This window comes from Notolabrus celidotus, chromosome 11 (genome assembly GCF_009762535.1).
Source record: "Notolabrus celidotus isolate fNotCel1 chromosome 11, fNotCel1.pri, whole genome shotgun sequence".
Lineage (NCBI taxonomy): Eukaryota > Metazoa > Chordata > Actinopteri > Labriformes > Labridae > Notolabrus > Notolabrus celidotus.
In genome coordinates, this window is record NC_048282.1 from 20,373,257 (window position 1) to 20,396,107 (window position 22,851).

Genomic DNA, 22,851 nt, shown 5'->3' on the forward strand with positions numbered 1-22,851 from the left:
AGGTGGGGTAGCTTACCTTTGCGGTCACGTGACGCCTCGGTGAGCTGCACCGGGGTAAAGGTGGACTGCTTTGTACCGCTCTTACTGTAATCGGACTGCCGCCCTCAGCGTCCCAGACAAGTCGACTCTCTTTTTGTTTGGAACTATAGGCGCACCTGGAAACTTTGTACTTCTTATTTCGTCCAAAATGTCCATCAGTCGGAAGAACTGGTCGGCTCTTTCCAGGTAAGCTTATATACAAACATTTTTTAATGGAGAACAAGACACCTGTAAGTTGCTGCTCATGACATGAGATGTAATGGGTCCTATAATTTACTGAGCAGCTGGATCAAGCAGTTTAATGGTTTCAGATTAAACCCAGGTATCAAAATTGAGTTAAAATTAGTATTTTATTCCGAATTTAGTGACTTTTTACATTTTTTGCTGACAAACTATAAGCCACACTAGCCAATTTAAAGGCTATGTACTGTTTATTTTGGTTGTCTTATTTGTAACAGGCATTTTGGCCCTATATGTATTAAGTCACTATTTGCTTCAGGATTTCAGGTTTAAGTCAAGACAAGACAAGACTGGAAAAATGTTGACTGAATGGTGTATTTAAAGTTTCTCAGATAAGCAAACAACTGTGCCTCTATACTTATAGTTGATGAACAAGTATAGCAGGTTCTGTGCAACCGTTAGCCTATAATAATCCTTTGAACCGACCAAAACAGGCACTCAACTGGATAGATATCTGTCGATTTAATGGAAGATCAATGACTTTCATGTTGAGACTGTTTTGTGTATCCTAATTTCGTTCAGACCTTGTCCTTGCTTTAGTTTCATTTCTAAACCATGTGCGTGTTATGACTGTCCTCAGCCTAGCGCGCCAGTGGACGATGGAGGATGAAGAGGAGGTGGAGAGGGAGAAGAGAAGGAGGGTGAAAAGCTCTGCAGACCCCGATTCTGATGCCAGTGAAACACGCAGAGATACACCCACCAGTGACAGCATCCCTGAGACAGACTCCTCGAGTGAGACGTCCCAGGGCCTCAACAGGTTATTCCCATGATTTCCCAAAGCACATTTTGTTGATTTGCACATGCCAAAGCTTGATTTATAGACTCCCTGAACACGATCCCATTGCTTAAGGTTCTTTGCTCTGCTCTTCTGTTGTTCCTTGTACGCAAGAGGGCCAAATTATGTTAGTTTGTGCGAATCAATCTTCTCGGATTATACTCCTTTTTAGAGGATAGATTTCAGAAGAAGAGGGTGAGGATTCCAACACTTGGCCCTTGGGTGTGTATCATCTGTATACTTTCAACACCCAAAAACTTGACACCACATGTGAAAAGTTTAAAAGGTTTTCAAAAACACCACCAGCTGATTACCTGCAGCAGAAGCAGTTTTCAAAGAGAGAGAGTAACTGAAGAGCCTTTCTTTATAGAAACCTGATCAGACAGGTCTTTTTGCTCCTTATCTGAAATGATCCATCATCAATACTAACTACTAACAAGTATGTATGTTACATTTATGTTTAGTGTGGACCAGATGCAGCTAGATTTCGTGGAGATGCTGCGTGTCCGTGATGAAAAGCGTAGAATACGGCATGTGGAGACGCTGAGAAAACAGAAGGAGGTCGGGGAGGATGAAGGCGAGACCTGCAGTGGAGGGGCCAGGGTGGAGTTGTTGGGGGATTTGGATGTGGACGAGGGTAGTGTGTTTCCTCCCGTGCAAGCCACTAAACCACAACCACCAGTGAAAACCACGTCATACAGTCCCACCAACAGCAACAGCAACAGCCGCAGCAGTAGTACGAGCACCAACATCACAAACAGACAGGTACGACTGGAGTTTGCCTTTTTCAAAGAGTGAAAGATGTATTCTGCCATAATTGCAGTCCTCTTTAACCAAATGTAAGTGCTTCATGGAAAGTCACAGGACCACCAAAGTGATTAGGGGTAAATCATCTGGGAACCATGAATGTCTTTACCAAATTCTGGACCAATCAGAGAAGGAGATGTTGAGATATTTTATGGCGTGAACAAAAACTTTTATGTTCTCGTCAAGCAAAATGAAGTGTCAGGAAATCACCTACGTTTTGGGCATTCATCCACTGAGGACCACAAATGCAATTCAACAGTTGTTATTATAGTCTTAACCAAAGTGGTGGATAAAATTACACCATCAGGACGACATGGGATCATTTCTAAAAATAACCTAGTATAAACGGACTTTCCTAACTCTGATGAGGCAGGCTGACACAGTGGCAGTTTATAGTGCCACTGCAGAGTGTTTAATCACAGTTAACTGTTACCCCACGCAGAGGGTGAGACGCATTACTCATTAACCAGATTTTACAACAACAACTTTTCTTATTCCTTACTCAGGCAAAGATAGAAATGTTGCATATTCTGTGGACTCACTGTACATTACTGAAAAGAGTCAGTGACCAGAAAAGTGTGTGATGTTCACATAAGAGTTAGTTTGCTAGTTAAAAACAACTTAAATTTGAACATGAATCAAGCATATTTTCCTCTACAAACATCTGAATGTATAAAATCAAAAGAGGATTTGTAGAAAATGCAGCTCATGGCGTTTTGATCATTTCCCGTCTTGTCACTTTTCTCTTCCTGTGGATGAAGCGATCATGCAAATCATCCATAAAACTTGGATAAGGTGTACTGCGGGTCATGATCTGAACTTTATCTTTTATAACGCTCGCAGCCAGCTTTTATTCAGCGGATCTGCAAATGAGGCCATAACTGTACAGCGTTATGTAATCCAAGGTGTGTCTCAGATGCTGTGTAAAAAGCCTGTGTGCTGTGTCCTCATGTTTATTTTCTCTCTTGTTTGTTTCTTTGTTAGCACGAAAATGGGGAGTCGACGGGTAAAGCCCCTGATCCCAAACCTCCGTCCAACCCGGCACGCAAGTTTGTCAGGTTATTGAACACCAAATTTTGTTTATTGTTCCTTTTGCAGGTTTGCCTTTGGGGTGGATCAAATACAGATCAAACAGTTTTTAAGACCAGATAAAGGGGGATGTTAAAGTGCAGCAGTAGACAAGGAAGGTAAAATAGAAAAACTACAGCAAGATATTAGATTAGATTAGATTAGATTAGATTAGAAAATCTTTATTGTCCCCAAGGGGCAATTTGTGTCGCAACAGCAGTCCACACATCCTATACATACAAGCAATACACACAACAACAAACACAAGTTCACAAATCAATTCAAGTTCATATCCATATAACTTAACTCCCGTGGATGACATCATTCTTCCTGTGCATGAGACCAAGGTAAGGTCCTACAGCTGAGGGCACAAATGATCTAAGATATCGACATTCCCTAAGTAATACACATTACAACGGCTTAGTTTATTATCTAAATAATCAGCTATATAAAGAAGGTAGCTATACTGTAAAATACACTCTTAAATAGACCTATTTATTATGATAGACAGTAAATGAAGCATGTGGAAACAACCTTTGTCTGACTGAGACAAGCTATCAGGATGGCTGATAAAAATATAAAGCTTAGCACCTCTTGCTTTTGTTTGGACATGCTGATATGCAAGTCTGTCATATAATAACATTACTACATGGTGGACATACTATTAATCTTGATTGATGTTGCTTTATTATCCTGTGAAAGGTAGAACAAGTGGGTGAGGGTGTAGTAATACTCTGCAGCTGTACTCTGAGTTGGTTTCTTGATCACTGCCCAATTTCTCATGCAACTGACCTTTCACTTCACTTGTGTCTCTGGTGTTGCAGCTCTGTCTCCATCTCACTCGACAGAAGTCCCTCAGTCAGCGGATGCACATCTCCCATAAGCCCCCGCTCTCCAAAGGCCCCCCTTTCGCCTGGAGAACACTGGCCGTCACCTTGCCAAAGTCCCTCTTCTCGGGACGCTCAGAGTCCTGTTCAGAATGGACACACACATGAGGTATTTTTTATAAAACACTTAACTGTGTGTGCTTTTTCTAAACACAAGGAGTTTGGTTGCAAAAGGCTTGCTACATGCTGGCACCTGCTTATTGAATCTAAAAGATTAGCAGCACCCTCTAGTGGTAAAAGAGTGAAAGTTACAGCCTGTGTGCTTGTGAAATGTTTGGCTGCATATTTGTACCTGCAGCCTCAAAATATTTAACATTAAACATTTTAAACATCACATTGATCAGTGCTGTAAATTAAACATTATTTTACTTTACCTCAGACTGGTAAGAACGGCTCTCCCTCCAGCACCAACTTTGAACAGACTTCCAAACCTGCGTTTGTCCGACAGAGCTCCAGGACTATATCTTTCAGGGTAAACACAATGCAGACATGAATTTTTGCTTATTTGACTGTTCAAACATGCTTTAATCTCACATCAGCTGTTAGGACGACTAGCTCTGCATCATTTGCTTGCTAATGGCTCATGCTAATTCTGTAGCTGCGGAAAAATTCCCAGCTTTTACTGCTGACTGGATGCTTTGTTAACACTGAACACATCATAAGGTAGAGAGTGACTGTGCTGGTCATTCGCTGCTCATATGTGGATGGCTGTATAACCTCTGCTATAACACTTGGGTTTTCACACAGATGATGAGGAAGAAAGAAGAGGAGACTTCACCGCTGCAGAGGAGGTAAAGTAAGATCCTTGTCTTAATGTTTAGTTTGTTTTTATATGTTTACCTGCTTTCAATCCCTGACTGCTTTTGTTTATTTTGTAGTGCAAGTGTGAGGATGGCCTCGAAGAAGTTTGAACCCAACACAGTACGTTTGTACATTTCTCTAGATTTAACCCTTCTTCTATGTTCGTTTCTCTGGAACAGCAGTAAAGTTCCTGGGTCAATTTGACCCGGGGCATATTCAATTATCTAAAAGTGTCAGAACCCCAAAAAATCCCAATACACTTTTTTTTTAAATCTAATTTTTAACTCCATTATTAACCATTTAAATCAAGATTTGGTCCATTGGTGTTCTTTAATTCTCACAGATCATGGTTCAGTGAGGATAACTCACTCGTTTTTCATTTAAATTAATGTTAAAACTTTTTTAATGTACATTGGAAAGCCCTAAATATAAATACAAGTTTTACATGACATAGATTTTTGTTTATTTTTATGAAGTGATGTTGATAAATTAACATGACTCCTCTTCTGTCACATGCTGCCCAGATTTCTATGCTGCAATTAACTGGTTTGGAAGGCATATATTGCCTAAAAATAGACTTTTAAAAGGGTCAATTTGACCCGCAACATAACAGGAGGGTTGAATTGACACTTAAAAATTATTATATTATAACTGAGCTAGATTATTGGCTTTATTATTTCTAATTCTGAGGAGAGTTATAGCAGTGTCTCGTGATTTTGCACCTAATAAGGCTCCAGTGTATCTTTTTAAAGTGGATGTATCGTGTGTATAACATTAACAATCCTTTTGTTTGGTGGTTTGGATCAGGACCAAAATGACAATGAAGATTCAGCACCATCTTTGCAGAGAAAGTAAGTTTCCATGTTGAAATCATTACTATTGTTTTTTGTAGTTATTTTAAAGCTTAGTTATCATTATTTAAGTCATAGTAAGTGTACAAAATGTGCATTCTTTTTTCTTTGATTGTTTCCCAGCTCTAGGCAGAGGATTTCCTCCAGGTCCATCAAAGAGAAGATGGAGAGGCTGGCTCAGGCTGCACAGGTCAGACTCAGGCAACAAAACAGAATAGCCTGATAAGAACTGTTGTGTTTTTTCCTAACTCAGAGCTCTTATTTGTGTGTAGAAGTCAGATGTTGTGAAATCTCCAGATGTGACCCAGCGTACCCTGCACCTGCTTGATGAGGTGTCCAGGAAGAGAGGTCTCTTTGAGAAGGAGCAGCAGGCCACAGCCCCCACCAGTCCTGGAGTTTCCAGACAGGTACTATGATTCCACCGTTTGTTCTCTGTCAGATTATTTTCCTTTAAAACATACACTGGTATCATAAACATGTGGACCCTATAAAAATGTACATGTCTGTCTTTTAGGAATTTAGAAACTTTGCATCAGGAATGTCAGACCGGATCAACCGCTGGCTCAACAAAGGTGACCAAACTGGGTCTTCACACAGTCCCACTGTAAGGCTTTTTGCATCATTTTTTGAATAACTGCTTCATTTAAAAAAGATTACAAGTGAAGAGTTCATTTGCAAAAACAGCTAACTCACATTTGAAAAATAAAAAAAATATTTCAATTTTTTTTTTCTCTACTAGCTTTTGGTCTGATCAATCAACTGAGGTTGGGTGGCTTTGACTAAGTCAAAATGACTTTACTAATACAGAGATATCTTGAAAATGTAACTTTATTAGGAATCTATATCAAAAAGAAACATGTTTTTTGAAAATGTATAAAAACAGGGTTATCTGTTTTTGCAAATGAACTCTTCAAGTATATAATTTGGCAGCTAGAGGGCAGTATTACTCTTTTAGCCAAACTGAGTGTCTCAGTGTCCTGAGCAGTGTTTCTTTTCTATGTCTTCTGCTCATGTTAGATTTATTTAGAATTTTAGGATAACTGTGTTTATATGTGCTTTTCTCCTGTATTACCAGCAATTATTATTAACTTCTGTACAGCAAAATTATAGGAAACATCTGTATATGACTTATTCTACCATTAGTAGGGTTGAATTAAACTGAAGGGGATATACACCCTTGTGCATTTGGAACATATTAAGTTGACAAATGTTAGTCTTCAGTCAAGGACTGAGTTTAAAAAAGCTCACACTTCATAGCTCAGTTTAGTCAAAGACTTAATATAAAGGGATTTGTGGTAAAACAGCCACTATAACTTCTGTTAGGATTATCCTTTCTTCACACAGAACTTAATCTTGCTCTTATCAATGTTTACATTTCGACTTTCTAGGTTTATTGCCCTGTAGCAATGTGTGATCATTTTCCATTTTGCCGTTCTAGGACTTGAGACATGTGGACATCACCAGCATGAGGAGTATGTTTGAGAGCAGAGCAGAGGGCAGTGTCCCCGAAACCACGCCTGCAAAAATCTACAAGTGAAGGACAACTGTTCATAACGCCTAACAGGTGAGATCACTCCCCAACTGCTCATGTGTTTGAGTAACGTACCAAATACTGAGATCACCTGATGCTTGCTGAAGACCCAAGTGTAACAACTTCTGAGAAAGTCAACATCTTTTACATAACTTTGAATTCAAATCTGCTTCATCAGTAGAGTAATTCGCTGCATTTCCGTGTCTCTACAGAATTTGGAAGAAGGTGAAAGGGCACAAGGAGAAAGATTATCGGATGACTCTGACTGATTCTTTTCTTTCAAGCTTTTTATTTTTGTTTCCGTCGCTGCCTTTGCTCACTGGATGAAAAGACATGACACATAGAGAGCTAGCTAGAACTAGTTAAGTTATTTTAAGGAGGATACCAAAGAAGATTTTGAAATTAAGGAAGCTTCAATAACACGCATTTGCATTTCTTCATAGAGCATTATGTATCTCCTTTTTAAAACACTGAAACCAGTTAGATATGTGTGAAAAAAATCAACTGCAAAGGAAAGGAGGAGAGAAGCGACAGAAAAAAGGAGAGATATATTTTTACATGAAATCCCTTCAGGTCTTGACTTTAATTTGAGTAATTTCAAAAGCACTTTAAAAAGGTGAAGGTCTTACAGCTAATGATACCTATGTTTTAATTATAGCAGTGGGAATTCTGGTGCTGTAATTCTATGTTTGATTTTCTTATCTGCTAAAAGACATATTTTATTCTGTGTAATAGTGGGCAGAATGCCACCTGTCTGAGGAATAAAATGCTTTATTGACTATTGTCTCGTATTTTTTTTAATTGCTCTCTTACCACAGCATATAATCAATGTAGTCTGTATTGCACATGCACTCTCTAACATCACTTATCACGGTGCAGGGAGAATGTAGATAAGACTTGAATGTCTGGGTTTTCTCAGTGGCAGGCTGCCATTCATGTGTGAAGAAGTGTGTGTGTGTGTGTGTGTGTGTGTGTGTGTGTGTGCGTGTGTGTGTGTGTGTGTGTGTGTGTGTATGAATCACTGTCTGTGAACACAATGTCTTTATCAGGATCATTCACTGTCACACAGCGGCCTTTTAGGGAATAGTGATAGCTGAGGGTACATGCTATCTACAAAAGTTATTAATAACCCAACAAGGGGTCCTAAAACCTCTTCCCCACAAAGCAGTGTGTCCCTTTACCCTCTGAGACCTCACCTCTGAGTTTCTGTTACTGAAAGCAGAGCAGGGACCTCTCCTCTGCTGCACACTGAGTCTCTCCATCCACTCTCTGTCTTCATCTCAACCTCAGGTAAGTCCACTGATTACATGATCAGACAACCAGACTGCATTATTTAGGTTGTCATTTGGAAGACTCACCCACGGTGTTGACACTATGTGGATTTATATTCAATGTTTAGATTCACTGGTGCAGACCTGAGCCCTCCTTGCCATGTCTGACACAGAGGAAGTGGTGGAGGAGTACGAGGAGTATGTTGAAGCTTGTTTTTCTCTTTCTTAGCTAAATACCTTTGTTTCTCAGTCTGAGAAAAGAATACACACTGTAGACATGTTGCTTTACATGTCTTGTCATGAATTTGACAAATGGAAGTGTTCTCTGTATCAGTAGAATAACACATGTACATGTTTCCATTTCACAGGGAGGTGGAAGGTAAGGACTCTCCCATTATGACTCAACATGTACTGTGCACTGCAGAGAGATGAGCTCTACTGTCAAAACTCAATACATGCATGCTTTGACAGATGTAATCTCTGACTAATCCAGTGAGCCTAACACATTAACCGGTGCTGTATATAGGCTGCTAGACATCGCAATACAATGGTTTCAAAGGAATGTAAATACATTCCTCTATTCATGTCTCCTATGAATGAAAACGTCAAATTTAACGATCAATTAAATAGTTAATATAAATGTGTAGGGCTTATACTTTTGATTAAAGCTCCTGTAAGTTGTTTTTAGCTGGTTTTACAATACACTGGAACTAATAATTAACCCTCCTCTTATGTTTGTTTCTCTGGATCAGAAATAATGTTCCTGGGTCAATTTGACCCAGAGCATATTCAATTATCCAAAAGTGTCAGAACCCCCCAAAAAACTCATTTTTTTAAATGTAATTTTTAACTCCATCACTAACCATTTAAATCAAGATTTAGTCCATTGGTGTTCTTTAATTCTCAAAGATCATGATTCAATGAGGATAACTCACTTGTTTTTCATTAAATTAATGTTAAAACTTTTTGAAATGTACATTGGAAAGCTCTTAATATAAACACAATAGTCTTGCATGACAGACTTTTGTTATGTTAAATTTTACATTTTTAATTTAATTTGTGATGTTGCTAAATTAACAAGAGACACCTCTTCTGTCAAATGACACAATATTTTATGCTGCATTTAGCTTGTTTGGAAGGCATATATTGCCTAAAATAGACTTTAATTAGGGTCGATTTGACCCGCAACATAACAGGAGGGTTTTTATCTCACCTGAAAATGCAAACAGGACAATCCTCAAGAACAGGACTCTTTCTAGGGGGTAGGTGTCAGAAAAACAGACATTTTCTACGGCAAAAAAAAAAAAAAAGAGAAGTGATACATTTAACTGTTAACTTCATGCCAAATTAGATGATTTTGAAGTAATAAAAAATACTATTTACATTCGTATAAGACAAATTAGCAAAGATATGAAGTACCACTTTGTTCACAGTGGGGGCGCCAATATCAACACTAACCAAAAAGTCCACACATGAGCTTTAAGAATGTAGGTTAAGGCTTTTTATAACAGCACTTAAAGTATCTTTGTACCACACTGCTGTCTTGAGATGTACTGTACATTCTCGGGAGATTCCACAGGAAGTCAAGTGTAATCGTTCAGCAGGTTGGTGGTTTATTTCCTCTTCCTTGTATTTACTTTATGTTTCTCATGATGTGTTTCCATTTGTTGTTTCCTTCTTTTGTGTATTTTCCGGGCTGTGTGATTCAGAAGAGGAGGCTGCTGAAGGTATGTGAATCTAACAGCTCTGGCATCTGTGAAGTGAAGTCTTGGTGAAGAAATGAATGGTTGCTGGTCATATGTCAGTATGGCATATAAAGCGTCAGAGCAACAGGTGGAGTGATAACAGTAACTCCTGGAGTGCCTGTGGTTAGAATAAGGCAGCCATGACTGATATTTATGAATCATGGATCAGTCATGCAATAAAACATTTCTTTCTTTCTTCTTTCTTTCTTTCTTTTCTTTCTTTCTTTCTTTCTTTCTTTCTTTTGTTCTTTCATTCTTTTCTTTCTTTTCTTTCTTTAATTCATACTTTCTTTCTTTCTTTTTTTCTTACTGCGTTAATGTTGCTGGCTTGCTGGCTTGGCTGACCCACTGTGCTTCTGCTCAGCAGGGGAGCAGGGGGTAGAGGAGGTGGTGCAGGAGGAGGAGTTACAGGAGGAGGAGGAGGAGGAGGAACAGCAGGAGGAGGGGGCTGAGGAAGGTACTGCTTGTGCTTTGAGCTGGGAACATCTTTATATAATACTCCACTGGTGGTAAATCAGGGCTTTTTTGTGGACATGGTGCCAGAACTAGGAGTTTTTTTTACTGTAACAAGCTGACCTTTTTATTTAGAGATAACTCGACAGAGATGATGTTCACTATTCATGCATAGTGACTCAGCATTATAATAGAAAACACAATTGACAATGACGCATGATTAGCAGAAGACATATTTTTTTCTGTTGAAGTGTTGTTTTAGACCAATGAACTCTACAGCCAGAACTTTGTTCGGTAAAATAACAAAATGGAAAAATCATTTAATGTTAATGAAGCCATGTGAATGCTTAACTGCTATTTCAGGATAAAAGAGTTCAACCGTGTACATATGTAAGTTATTCAGATATTTATTAGGAGACTGGAGCACACCATGACACCTTACTGACAGCGATAAATCAGAGTTTACTCAACTTTTTTGTTGCTTGGTTACAGTTAAAAATGTAAACGTATCTAAAAATCCAATCATTATCTCATCACCCTGCATCCTGCAACCCTAACCCTTCAACAAAGAAGGGTAGTGTTATCTTAGAAAGGAGATTCATATTCCATTAATTTGTCAACATGACAGAGGAAGGGAACGCATAATAATTGACAGTTTATTCATTGATTCAACCTTTTATTTTGGTATCTTGTTTATTATTTATTTAGTTAATTATTTCTGTTTTCAGTTGTTCAGCCTATTTGAAACACATTTAATCTATTTATAATAGATTTGAATCTCAATTTTGGCCAATCACAGAATCCGAGAACGATTGCCAAAAGCAGCCATGTCCAAAGTACTGCCCGGGGGCCATCACGGCCCAAAGTCCATTTATTTGCACAGAAATCAATCATATTCTGAATCATCTACATTTGCAGTTTCTTTGAAGCGCACAAACAAAACAAAAGTCAATCCAGAATAGGTTTTCAAATTAATGTTTTTATCATGATGTGAAAATGTTCTGGATGAACACTAAAAGTTCAGGAGACACAAAAGAGGACACAAGACAAGACCAAATAATGAAACCGTACAGAAAGGGCAAAATGTGGTGAATTAAAATTTTTCAGAAAGCAGGAAAATAATTATTTTGTTATAAAATGTTGTCTGCTGGTCAGAAAAGTCTTAAAAACAATATGAAAAAGAAGTGTGATGAAATCCAGATCGTGATCCTGCCGTAGAAAAATAATGAGACAATATTTTTCCCACATTGCCCGACCCTAAGGAAAAACATTTTCCTCCAGAAGAAGATAACGTTTGCTAATGTTTACCTGGCTTGTGGAGAACTGAGGACTTCCTTGTTACTGTTTTATTAAGAAACAAATTAAAATAATTGTTATTAAATAGATATTTCATATATAACTTGTATGATTCCTAAGTCTCAGTAGGAGCCACTGGCCCTGAGGTATTCTGACAACATCAAATGTGGCCCTCTTTGAAAAAAGTTGTGGACACCACTGGCCTAAAGTTATCAGTTCTGAAAAGCACACATGTCCACAAAGTTAGTCTTAACTTTCTGAAATATGGAGATATTTCAGAAAGAGATAATCTATTTGGGAATTCACTCATCAGTTCCCTAATAATGACCCACTGCTCACTAACTCATGGGGACTTGCTTTTAAATTCAAAAGAATTCTTTATCGTGTTTTAAAGTGGGGGCTGTGTGCTCTTATCACTCCTGCCTGACTCCAAATACACACACAAACACGCACGCACACACACTCCACTTCACAAGCTCTTGAGTGCTGTCTGCTTAAAATACCAGAGCTGGGTAGCTCATTTTGAACAGATCACTTGTTATCTCTATGGAAAGGCTTCCATGAAAACCCTTTTGTCTATTCTTTGGAACAGAGGGTCAGCCCAATGGCAGGACTCACACAGAGTTCAGTCATGTCCGAGAAGTCCAAACAATCTCCAAGCTTAGCAGGAATAAGAAAAAAAGGGTACATAAATCTCACTGGATTGAGCAACTTTTCATATCTCTCCTTTCACCATGAGCGTTTGAAAAATGACAGGCCACTGACAAGGGAGAGTGATCCATTGTCAAAATCACACCCTATGAGTTTAAAGATCTCTCACTGATATGTCACTATTCTCTGTTTGTCTTCCTCTGCCAGAAGACACACAGGAAGAGGACAAACCAGCTGAAGACAAGGAGACAAATGAAGAACAAGGTGAATGGTTCAAAACTGGAAAACATTGTTGTGAGGTTCTTTTTGAGTGCAGACACTGAAACAGTTGTGTTGCTATGTTAGCTGTTACTATGCAAGACACCATCAAAGTGTGTGACTGGTTGTTACAGACAGAGAGAATTAATCATCATAACTAAAAACACTGACGGGAAAATGGTGCTCTATCTCAGAAACATGTCACTCTGGTATGTGACAGTCTGGAGATGCTCGATAACTGTTGTTCATCTCTGTCTCTGTCTTAGTCACAGCAGACAGACACTGAGAATAATCTCCAGGCCTCCCCTTCACTCCCAGCCCTCAGGCTCCAGCTTGTTAGTCAGAATTAGTTTAATCAGCAATATTTAGGTGTTTCCCTATCTGAAGTCAATCACATGACACAGAGATTCAGACACACTTCTATGTGTCATTTTTGACAGTCGACGCCCAATAAGACTCCTGTGATCTGTCAGCTGATATGTCACAGACATTAGATAGGTTACTTGTCCAACTGCCAAAATGGTCTGTGAATGCAACATTTCTCCAGGTGTTTCAGTTTATCATCTGGGGAGCCGTACTTCGGATCCACAGGTGACACCTGCCAGCCTGTTTCTTATTTCTCAGTCCACCACTTTGGCTCATACTTAAATATGTAAATAACTATAGTTAGATAGCTTTCCATTCATTTTCTGACAGACATTCTTGATCCCTAGACTCTAGGGATCAATATAATTTGGCTTCATCTTCTAGGGCCTAGAGCAAGGGTGTCAAACATACGGCCCGCGGGCCAAAACCGGCCCACTAGCAGGATGACTTCTCAAAGTGAAAAATTACAGAGAAGACATTGGCTACAATTTTTCAATAAAAGTAACTACAATTTCAAATTTTTCCTCTGGGTTCGTATAAAATCATAGTGCTGACTCTGCTGACGCTCCAGAGGATGTACCAATAGCAGCTTTGATTATTTTGAATTAGCAACATCATCAGGTCATCAGGAAATTCACTTAATGCAACAGTCCATGTGACTTAATAACTTGAATAGTAATTGCCATCCCATCTATTGCGGTAACACATAAGTTGATAAAAATGTCATCATGCATTACTGATGTTAGCATGAAGCTCAAAGCACTATGGTTGTGGTTAAAGTGTCTTATAGTACAACTGAAACACTAAAATCAAAGCTTTAGCTGCCTTTTAATTTTGTCCTGTGAGTGTCATTCAGAGGTCACACATGCCATACCTTCTTTGGTGAGAAACTGCTTATTACGAAGTCTGTCTCATTAGTCAGTTGCCTCCACCTCTCCAGAGAGTTATTTATGATACGTGACTCGCTTTCTTTTTACACACATCAACACAGATATGTAAGCGGTACTTTGCTTTCTCAATTTTCTATTTTGGTCTCTGCCTTGATGTACTCAGACTGCTAATCTGTAATCATTTCACACACTTGCACACACAAACCTCTCCAGTCTTTTATTTTGGTTTCAGATGGAGAAGGAGGAGAAGGAGAAGGAGAAGGGGAAGGAGAAGGGGATGCAGAGGAGGGAGAAGGTAACACTGTTTATCTAAACTGTTTCAAAGTCCCTGTTGACACACCTTACACTCCTGTTTGTCTTGGATGGCTCAACCTTAACTTTAATCACATCAGAGCAGCCTTAGATGAACTTTCTGCTGAAGTGAATTTCCTGTAGTGAGCACACACACACACATACACACACACACACACACACACACACACACACACACACACACACACACACACACACACACACACACACACACACACACACACACACACACACACACACACACACAGAGGCTCTATTGTCATAACCTGCCGGCAATATCTGGTAGGATTATGAAAATGTATTGGTGTTTTTTTGGTGAGAGAGTGTGTGGTCGGGATGAGCACACTGTTGTCTTCTCTTTTTAATTCTCATTTTCTGTGTCAACAGAGGAGGAGGCCAAACCAAAATTCAAGTGAGCCTGCACACATACACACACACACCTACACACAATGGGTTTATTCTTCTACAGTACTGTTGTGGAAACCAAATATTTATTGATGGTTAATTGTACTCCATAACTGAAAAGCATTTGGATTAGAGGAATAGTCTGACATGTTTTATCAGCTCATGTGAGGGTTAGTTAGCAGCTTATCTCAGTATAAAAGTACAGCGGGAAACAGAAAACATAGCTCTGTCCAAGGCAAACAAAAACCTTTTCACAAGCAACCATAGTGTACTGATCTTGTTTGTTCATCCTGTACACACTGATCAAAGACCAGTTTGATACATAAATCGTTTTTTGGGGACTTTTTGGTTGTGGTCAGTGTTACCATTCAACAGATTATCCCTGTTTGAGGCTATTCAGGTACTTTCCAGCACCAGGCTGTTTTAATGTGTGTCAAAAATCACTCCCTTCTCAGTGTTATAATTTACTAAAATCTCAAAACATGAACATGAAACCCGAGCCAGCGGCCATTTTTCTTTTGAGTCAATGTACCCCACTTACATGAGTATATCAGTATGCCCAATGTCCGTCCATGCATCCATCCATTATCTGCTTAAAAAACAGAGATAAGATAAGATAAGATAAGATAAGATAAGATAAGATAAGATAAGATATCCTTTATTCGTTCCACAACGGGGAAATGTAAGTGTTACAGCTGCAAAGTAGACAGTGCAAAACAGTATAAAGCAAACAAGAGCATATAAAATAGCAATTATTAAAAAGTTATTAGCAATTAAAATTAAAGAAGTAAAAATAAGCACATCTAACATGTCTACACAACAAATACACACAACTAAATAAGTACATTTACAAATATATTAAAGGAAAATAAATGTCTTTGTTATCCCAGAACTTACTTGAGAATCTTCACTTTTACAAGTTTTCTCTAGCATCAAAGTAATCTGATGATTTTGCAAATAGAGCTGCTAGTTCTAAAATATGTTAATGCTTCAAATGTTGTCTAAATGTAAAGAAATACACGTTTAAACACACCGCAAATGAGTTTCTACTCAATGGCTTAACTCACCAAATACATACAGAGGCATACACCCACATTTGATCATCCAAAGCATCATGGGAAGTATTTTAGTAGATCCAAAATTCAAAACAAAGGCTGCACTAAATATGATACTTTCTTTTTTTTTTAATATTGCACTTTGTATTTTGTCGATTTCTCTGAGCCTCAAACGTCCCTTTAATTTTTGTTCCTTAAGTGAACCCTTATCATATAAGATATGCTCTTTCCGATGCATGCTCTGCTGCGACAACACCGTCTGTACGCACTATACCACTGGACCCCAAACACCCCCTCTACTCAATCTTTACACATCTGGTCGCAGATACAGATCCCCATATTGTAGGTGAGCCCGGTTTGGCAGAAGCTTTGTCCCGTTGGCCATAGCACTGCTAAATAAAATGCCCATGTAATGTGTCTGGTGTGTTATATGTGTCCGGTGTGTTTATATGTGTCCGGTGTGTTTATATGTGTCTGGTGTGTTTATATGTGTCCGGTGTGTATATATGTGGGATGATGTGCACCATTGTTGGGTGGATGTTTATTTGTGTTTTATACATCTATTCTTATACAGACGGTGACAACAAATCTCCTTATTAAGCACAAATAAAGATCTATCTATCTATCTATCTATCTATCTATCTATCTATCTATCTATCTATCTATCTATCTATCTATCTATCTATCTATCTATCTCTCTATCTCTCTATCTCTCTATCTCTCTATCTCTCTATCTATCTATCTATCTATCTATCTATCTAACAAAACCTTAAACCCATGAAACCGTGACCCAAGCTGTAGGCTTACACCCATATTTTAGAACTAAATCTCCATGTTGATCATCAGTGCTCAGGAATACAGCTGAACATAGCTAAAAATAACAAGAGAGGAGTTTAAGTGAGGGAATACTACTTACCCATGTAACAGATGAGACAAGCATTGAAGAATGACATGCCGTTTTGTCCACTACAGCCCTTAGAAGTAGCTTTAAAGATTATTTTTTTTAACACTGTTGAGTAAATGTATTATCTTTTCCAAAGCAGGTTTAGTGCACAGTATATGCAGGATATTTATGAGAAGCTACTTTCGAGCATTTGTAACAGGCACAGACATGAAAACACTGAAGGGACATTTGATCGTCAAGATAAACCTGCTTTAATCCTCATTTGACATCAAATGTGACAGTGACTCATTCATTTCTACCTCGCTGTACCCCATGGCTCTTATGTTTGTTTGTCATCTTTCAAATCTCCAGGCCATTTATCATGCCCAACCTCATCCCTCCTAAGATTCCCGATGGAGAGAAGGTGGATTTTGATGTGAGTGACAGACTGGGAATGAACACGTTATTTACTGTTTTGGCCTCTGGCTTGGAGCCCCAGTAGAATTGAGCATGTTTTGACGTTCTTCCTTAGACAAGCTGTGTCTTTTAGACATCCTAGAGCATAAATATATTTTGATTGTGTTTTTAAAATGTAATACAAGACTGACCCATACCAACACTAAACCCTTGTTTTTGTAGGATATACACCGAAAGAGGATGGAGAAGGACCTGATGGAGCTTCAGACGCTTATCGAGGTTCACTTTGAGAGCAGAAAGAAGGAAGAAGATGAGCTCATTAATCTCAAAGACAGGATTGTAAGAGCCTTACACTGGAGCCAGTGAAGAGTAAATATATTAGTGCTCATAAAGCGTTTAGATCTACACAAATTATATAATCTGTTACACAGGACAAACGTCGGTCTGAGCGAGCAGAGCAGCACAGAATCCGCAGTGAGAGAGAGAAGGAGCGACAAAAGCGTCTTGAGGTAGTGTCATACTCAAGCTGCTTTGATGCGATTTGTATCGCTCGTACACTGAGCCTCCACTGATTATCTTTCTCTCTGGATTAATGCAATGTTAGGACGAGAGAACCCGTAAGGAGGAGGAGGAGGCCAAGAAGAGAGCTGAGGATGACGCTAAGAAGAAGAAAACCCTCACAAGTCTCCACTTCGGAGGCTACATGCAGAAGTTGGTGAGCGAGTGAGGGGTTTACCGGAGGGAGGTTTTTAATGAAGCTTGAATGTGAAGGATGTAGACCAGAGTCATGTTTTATTTCTCTTCTCTTCAGACTGAAAAACGCAGTGGTAAGAGGCAGACTGAGAGAGAGAAGAAGAAGAAGATCCTCAACGAGAGACGCAAATCTCTGGATATTGACAACTTGAGCCAGGACAAACTCAAGTAAGTGGAGAAGTCACTCAGGATAGATGATTATGATGGTTTCATTACAAACATTATGATCTGTTTGAGGCCTTAAAAACACCTCAACATCAAATCATCAACCACAGAGCCCCATTTTCCTGCTTCTGTGTCTAACAGGGAGAAAGCCTCAGAGCTGTGGGAGTGGATGTACCAGCTGGAGGCAGAAAAGTTTGAACTGCAGTATCAGTTCGGCAGACAGAAATATGAGGTGTGTGTGTGTGTGTGTGTGTGTGTGTGTGTGTGTGTGTGTGTGTGTGTGTGTGTGTGTGTGTATGTGTGTGTGTGTGTGTGTGTGTGTGTGTGTGTGTGTGTGTGTGTGTGTGTGTGAGGGTGTGAGTGTGTGTGTGTGTGTGTGTGTGTGTGTGTGTGTGAGGGTGCGAGTGTTTGTGTGTGTGTGTGTGTGTGTGTGTGTGTGTGGCTCAATACAACAGTTTACAAGCAGACTTAAAGACCTTTTAAAATGACATCTTCATGCTTACTTTGTTTCAGATTAATGTGCTGAGGAACCGTGTCAGCGATCATCAGAAATCGTGAGAAATGAATCTTGTTTGTTTCTATGCCATGCACACTTTTCTTACAGATCCAATTCCCCACATGGAAGCCTTTTCTAATTCAATCATACCACATTCATAGTTCTAGCTGATAGACTCAATCATACAAATGAAAAAAAATAATGGACAAGAAAAAAGAGCACAGAAAACAGGAAAGTGCTGTTTGTGTGCTCCTTTTAAAGAGTGACATGTAGCATTTAATAATAATAATAATAATAATAATAGTAATAATACATAGAATTTATATAGCGCTTTTCTTAATACTCAAAGTCGCTTTACATAAGGTGAAAACAAAAAAATAAAAAATAAATAAAATAAAAAAATTGGATTGTAAGCTTGAGAAGCTTGTCAAACACCAATCTAAAGATCTGCACCGATCACCTATTAGATTTACATACAGGACTATTCAAGTCTTCTTTTTAAATTCAAACTGTCATTTGTTAGATTTCAATAAAAAAATCGAAAAACTCCGGATGCAATCATTTCACTAAATTTAGACATTTTATGCAGGACTTGTAAGACTTTGCTGGCCAAATGTGTAATATTGTCTTTTTTACAAAACTACTCTGCAGGGATGAGCCAGGTAAACAGAATTGTGTCATTGAATAAAAAATACTTGCATGCTGTTCTTAAATGTCACTAATGTATTTTTAACAGAAGCATATAGCGTGTGATTAAAGGTCAACGTGACCTTTTGAAAAACTTGTTTTTTTTCAAATTTTACTTTGGTTTGTTGCCGTCTGCTCTGAACTAACCAGTGCACTGCAATATGAGGGTATAAAGTGATTAACAAAAGATGGCTGTTTCCAAAGTACTGCAAATACATGGGGTTAGACCTTCGATGAAAGCCTCTTATAGAAAGTGATAGAATTGATGACTGACTTTGTCCTTGTCTATCCAGTTTGAAATCAGTGCTAATATCAAATCCAGATGTTCTGCAGTGTCTTACCCAGTGTTCAGGGTTAATATCAGGGACTATATCAGGCACCAAAGAGTCCAATGTTTTTACTTCAGTTTTCTTCTTAGTACATTTTTGGAAACCTAAGGCTGTTGAGGCTCTAATGTCCTCAAGACAGTCACAAAGTGTTGTACAGAGTTAGTGACTTTGTGTTTTAAAGGCAGCTAAACCTGTGCAATGAGATGTAACACTTCTATTTTTGTTACTTATTATCTTTTATTAAGGATTTTGCTGCTGCATGTTTGAAAATCCAATCCAGGCTTTACTGTAGTGCTGTTACTTTTTAGATTGCAAGCCACATTAAGCCTTTTAATTTGCTAAGTTGGGATAACTGCCTCACCCAGAAAAATGCAATTTCCATCTGATTTCTTTCAAGTCAAACACAAAAAAAACTCCAGAGATAAAGAAAAGAATCTCAGCATTCATGTACCATTTTCTTGTGAGGAGTCATTTTCATAGAGACCTGAGTAAGTTTCTCTTGAAAATGCGACCCTGTCTCTTAGTGAGGTAACCTGTATAAATGAAGGTTTAAAATGGTACATATGTAATTAAAATGAAATTTTAAAATGAAATGTGAAAAAAGTTTCAGTTCCCTTTAGAAAGAGGGATACGGGCAAAAAGTTGGTTAGGTTTTGTGACTTTCGTTCTCTAACTTTAACCCTGGTTACCAAATACTGCACTGTCTTTTGGTAGTCTTGCACAAGCCTTAGAAAGCTTGCATGCAAGCCCTCACAATCTAGTGTCAGCTGTTGTTTTAACCCTCCTGTTATGTTCATTTCTCTGGAACAACAATAATGTTCCTGGGTCAATTTGACCCGGGGCATATTCAATTATCCATAAGTGTCAGTACCCCAAAAAATCCCAATACACTTTTTTTTTAATCTCATTTTAACTCCATTACTGACCATTTAAATCAAGATGTAGTCCATTGGTGTTCTTTAATTCTCACAGATCATGGTTCATTGAGGATAACTCACTATTTTTTCATTAAAAATGAATGTTAAAACTTTTTTAATGTACATTGGAAAGCCCTTAATACAAATATAATAGTTTTACATGAGATAGATTTTTGTTTATTTTATTTTATTTATTTTTTTTATGAAGTGATGTTGATAAATTAACATGACACCTCTTCTGTCACATGCTGCCCAGAGTTTTATACTGCATTTAGCTGGTTTTGAAGGCGCATATTGCCTAAAATAGACTTTAAAAAGGGTCGCAACATAACAGGAGGGTTAAAAGGGTTTTGAACTTCCTGGGATCATTTGTAGGAAGACTGATACAAAAAATATTGATACAATTAAAGAATTCAAATAACAAGACTAATATGTGGAAGCCTTTTGGAGTGCCTTGCATTTTAAGGTCAAAACAGCCCTACATCTTCCAGTAACAGCCCAGCTCTTATTCTTCTCATCTTCAAAAGCTCTCAAGCTTTCGAGGGTAACTGGGAGAGCCAGCGGTGTGACTGGGTGTGTCAGGTAGTCAGGTCAGCTGTCAGATGATTCACAGACACGCTGAAAGACTGCTTGAATATCTATATGATGATTGCCTTGCTTTTTTTTTTTTAGGATGACAGAGGAATCTGCAACCTCATGTCAGCTTGTTGTGCATTCTTTGTGCTTTTTTTTTTTTACAGACAAACAAGTTGTTCTGGAGTCTTTTACCTCATGTGACCCTTCTTTGTGTCTAATAGATCCAAGAGGACCAAGAGGGGTCTGAGGAAGTAGATGCTGCCATGCTGAGGGAGAAGTGTATCCATCATCCTGACTCTGCTGCTCCCACCTATTACCAAGTATTAACTTTCCTGCCACACCCCAAATCCCACTGACTCAAACCGTAGTGTCCCGCTCCGTCAGTCCTCTGAGTTTCCTCTGTGTTAAAGGGTGTAAATAAAACAATCTGTGTTCACTGTGTGCCTTTTTTTTTTCAGCGGCAGACCTCTGAGTGTGAGTGCATGAGAGATTTACCGGTATTCAACACCTCATACACACAAAGAATAAAATGACTCTGCAGTACATTCAAGACATGAATGTTGAAAGCCTGAGGCAGAGACAGGAAGATACTTCTTCCTACTCATGAACAGGCACTGACATGACTGAAACTAACATGATGCTACTCGGGCCGACGCCCAGACCCCCCCCCCCCCCCCCCCCCCCCCCCCCCCCCCCCCCACACACACACACACACACACAAACACATTCTCTCACAGTACTGACAACAATGAATCTTTTTGGTTTGCCTGTAATTCAGGTTGGAAAATCCTCTTTGGGATGGTCTTCAGTCTCCTTAGGTGTCCAAACAGATCTTAATGAAACAAATTACACACAATACTCAAGGTTTTGATCAGACATGCAGATGCAAGACTAGATACCAACTATTAAGTCATAGCTGTGCTTCAGATGTGGCAGCAGGTATACTGGAAAAGGTACAGCTTGTTATGAAACAGGCATTCCTTTCACTGACAGTATGATTTATAAATTCAATGCCAGATTTTTGAAGAACTCTATCTTAATCTATTAAAAACAAACACACACATGCACAAACTCAGTTAGTCTGGTGAAAAGGTGGAGTCGCTGCATTGTTAATTTAGCACCCACTCAGAAGGGATAGATGCTTATCTTCTATCCTTGAGATAACTTTATCAAAACTACTGACAAAATATGTCTGGTTCAAGATGCTTTATAGCCACGCAAAAATACAGATCTATCAGAACATCTGTCTGATGTCAGAATGAGGACAGAATGAGATATCAAGGAGTTCAGGTGCTTTATGATTTCATCATACTAAAGAGACATTGACAGAAGAGCAACACATTTGTGCCTGCCCTTTATGCACTGATTTACACCATGTGTCAAGAAGGGCCCAAGAGTAGAACAGATGCGTTGCAAAGTGCCTCTCCCAACACTGTAAACGTGTTAGCTTAAGCAAAAATAAAAGGATGAAAGATGCAAGGCTACGGAGATACACGTCTTAATCATGAAGAGGGTATTTCTTTCAGTAAATTATGAAAATATTACATCACTACAGATGTATAGTCACGAAAATCTTTGGATGCCACTCAACTCTTCGCTTCTCTTCTGTTGTCTCTAAATGGTGGAATGAATTGTCCAACTCTATTCAATCTGCAGAGTCCCTCTCTACTTTCAAAAGACAATTAAAGACCGAGCTCTTTAGGAAGCACTATGCACTTAGCTAGACTGTTCTCCACTGTTGTCCCCAGTGGCAGATCATATCTTCCAGATACAGTTGACTCGCACTGTCCTGCTCTACTCTGGGAATCTGTGTTGAGCTCTTGAGTGACCCAGCACTTGGTACTTTGGTCATTATTGTGGTGATGACAAGTTAATTGTTGATGATGATAATGGAAGGTCTTAAATTGTTTGGTTGCTTCATTGTAGA

The 22,851-nt window shown here is 38.8% G+C and overlaps 2 protein-coding genes and 1 long non-coding RNA gene across 4 annotated transcripts; all 3 read left to right on the forward strand.

Annotated features, from left to right (window-relative positions):
- On the forward strand, window positions 1-7,778 carry lad1 (ladinin). Of its 2 annotated transcripts, XM_034696069.1 has the most exons (14): window positions 1-225; window positions 860-1,036; window positions 1,519-1,819; window positions 2,846-2,919; window positions 3,754-3,925; window positions 4,196-4,288; window positions 4,564-4,607; window positions 4,695-4,737; window positions 5,425-5,468; window positions 5,592-5,658; window positions 5,741-5,875; window positions 5,983-6,072; window positions 6,907-7,032; window positions 7,212-7,778. In XM_034696069.1, the coding sequence occupies exons 1-13, from the start codon at window positions 188-190 to the stop codon at window positions 7,003-7,005; spliced, it is 1,377 nt and encodes a 458-aa protein (XP_034551960.1). In that variant the 5' UTR covers window positions 1-187; the 3' UTR covers window positions 7,006-7,032; window positions 7,212-7,778. The 2 variants fall into 2 exon arrangements, with proteins under 2 accessions (XP_034551960.1, XP_034551961.1); XM_034696070.1 differs by lacking the exon at window positions 4,196-4,288 and having other exon boundaries at window positions 8-225.
- Window positions 7,779-8,150: 372 nt separating this feature from the next.
- On the forward strand, window positions 8,151-12,679 carry LOC117821667. Its single transcript, XR_004633010.1, has 5 exons — window positions 8,151-8,289; window positions 8,399-8,468; window positions 8,639-8,649; window positions 9,980-9,997; window positions 12,623-12,679. It is a non-coding gene; the product is annotated as an uncharacterized LOC117821667 (long non-coding RNA).
- A 1,508-nt stretch (window positions 12,680-14,187) lies between these two features.
- Window positions 14,188-21,360, forward strand: tnnt2a (troponin T type 2a (cardiac)). Its single transcript, XM_034696101.1, has 10 exons — window positions 14,188-14,224; window positions 14,629-14,653; window positions 16,957-17,020; window positions 17,224-17,340; window positions 17,433-17,510; window positions 17,606-17,716; window positions 17,813-17,922; window positions 18,061-18,151; window positions 18,433-18,473; window positions 21,146-21,360. Exons 3-10 carry the CDS (start codon window positions 16,967-16,969, stop codon window positions 21,177-21,179), a joined length of 636 nt encoding a protein of 211 aa, XP_034551992.1. The 5' UTR covers window positions 14,188-14,224; window positions 14,629-14,653; window positions 16,957-16,966; the 3' UTR covers window positions 21,180-21,360.
- Window positions 21,361-22,851: the final 1,491 nt, after the last annotated feature.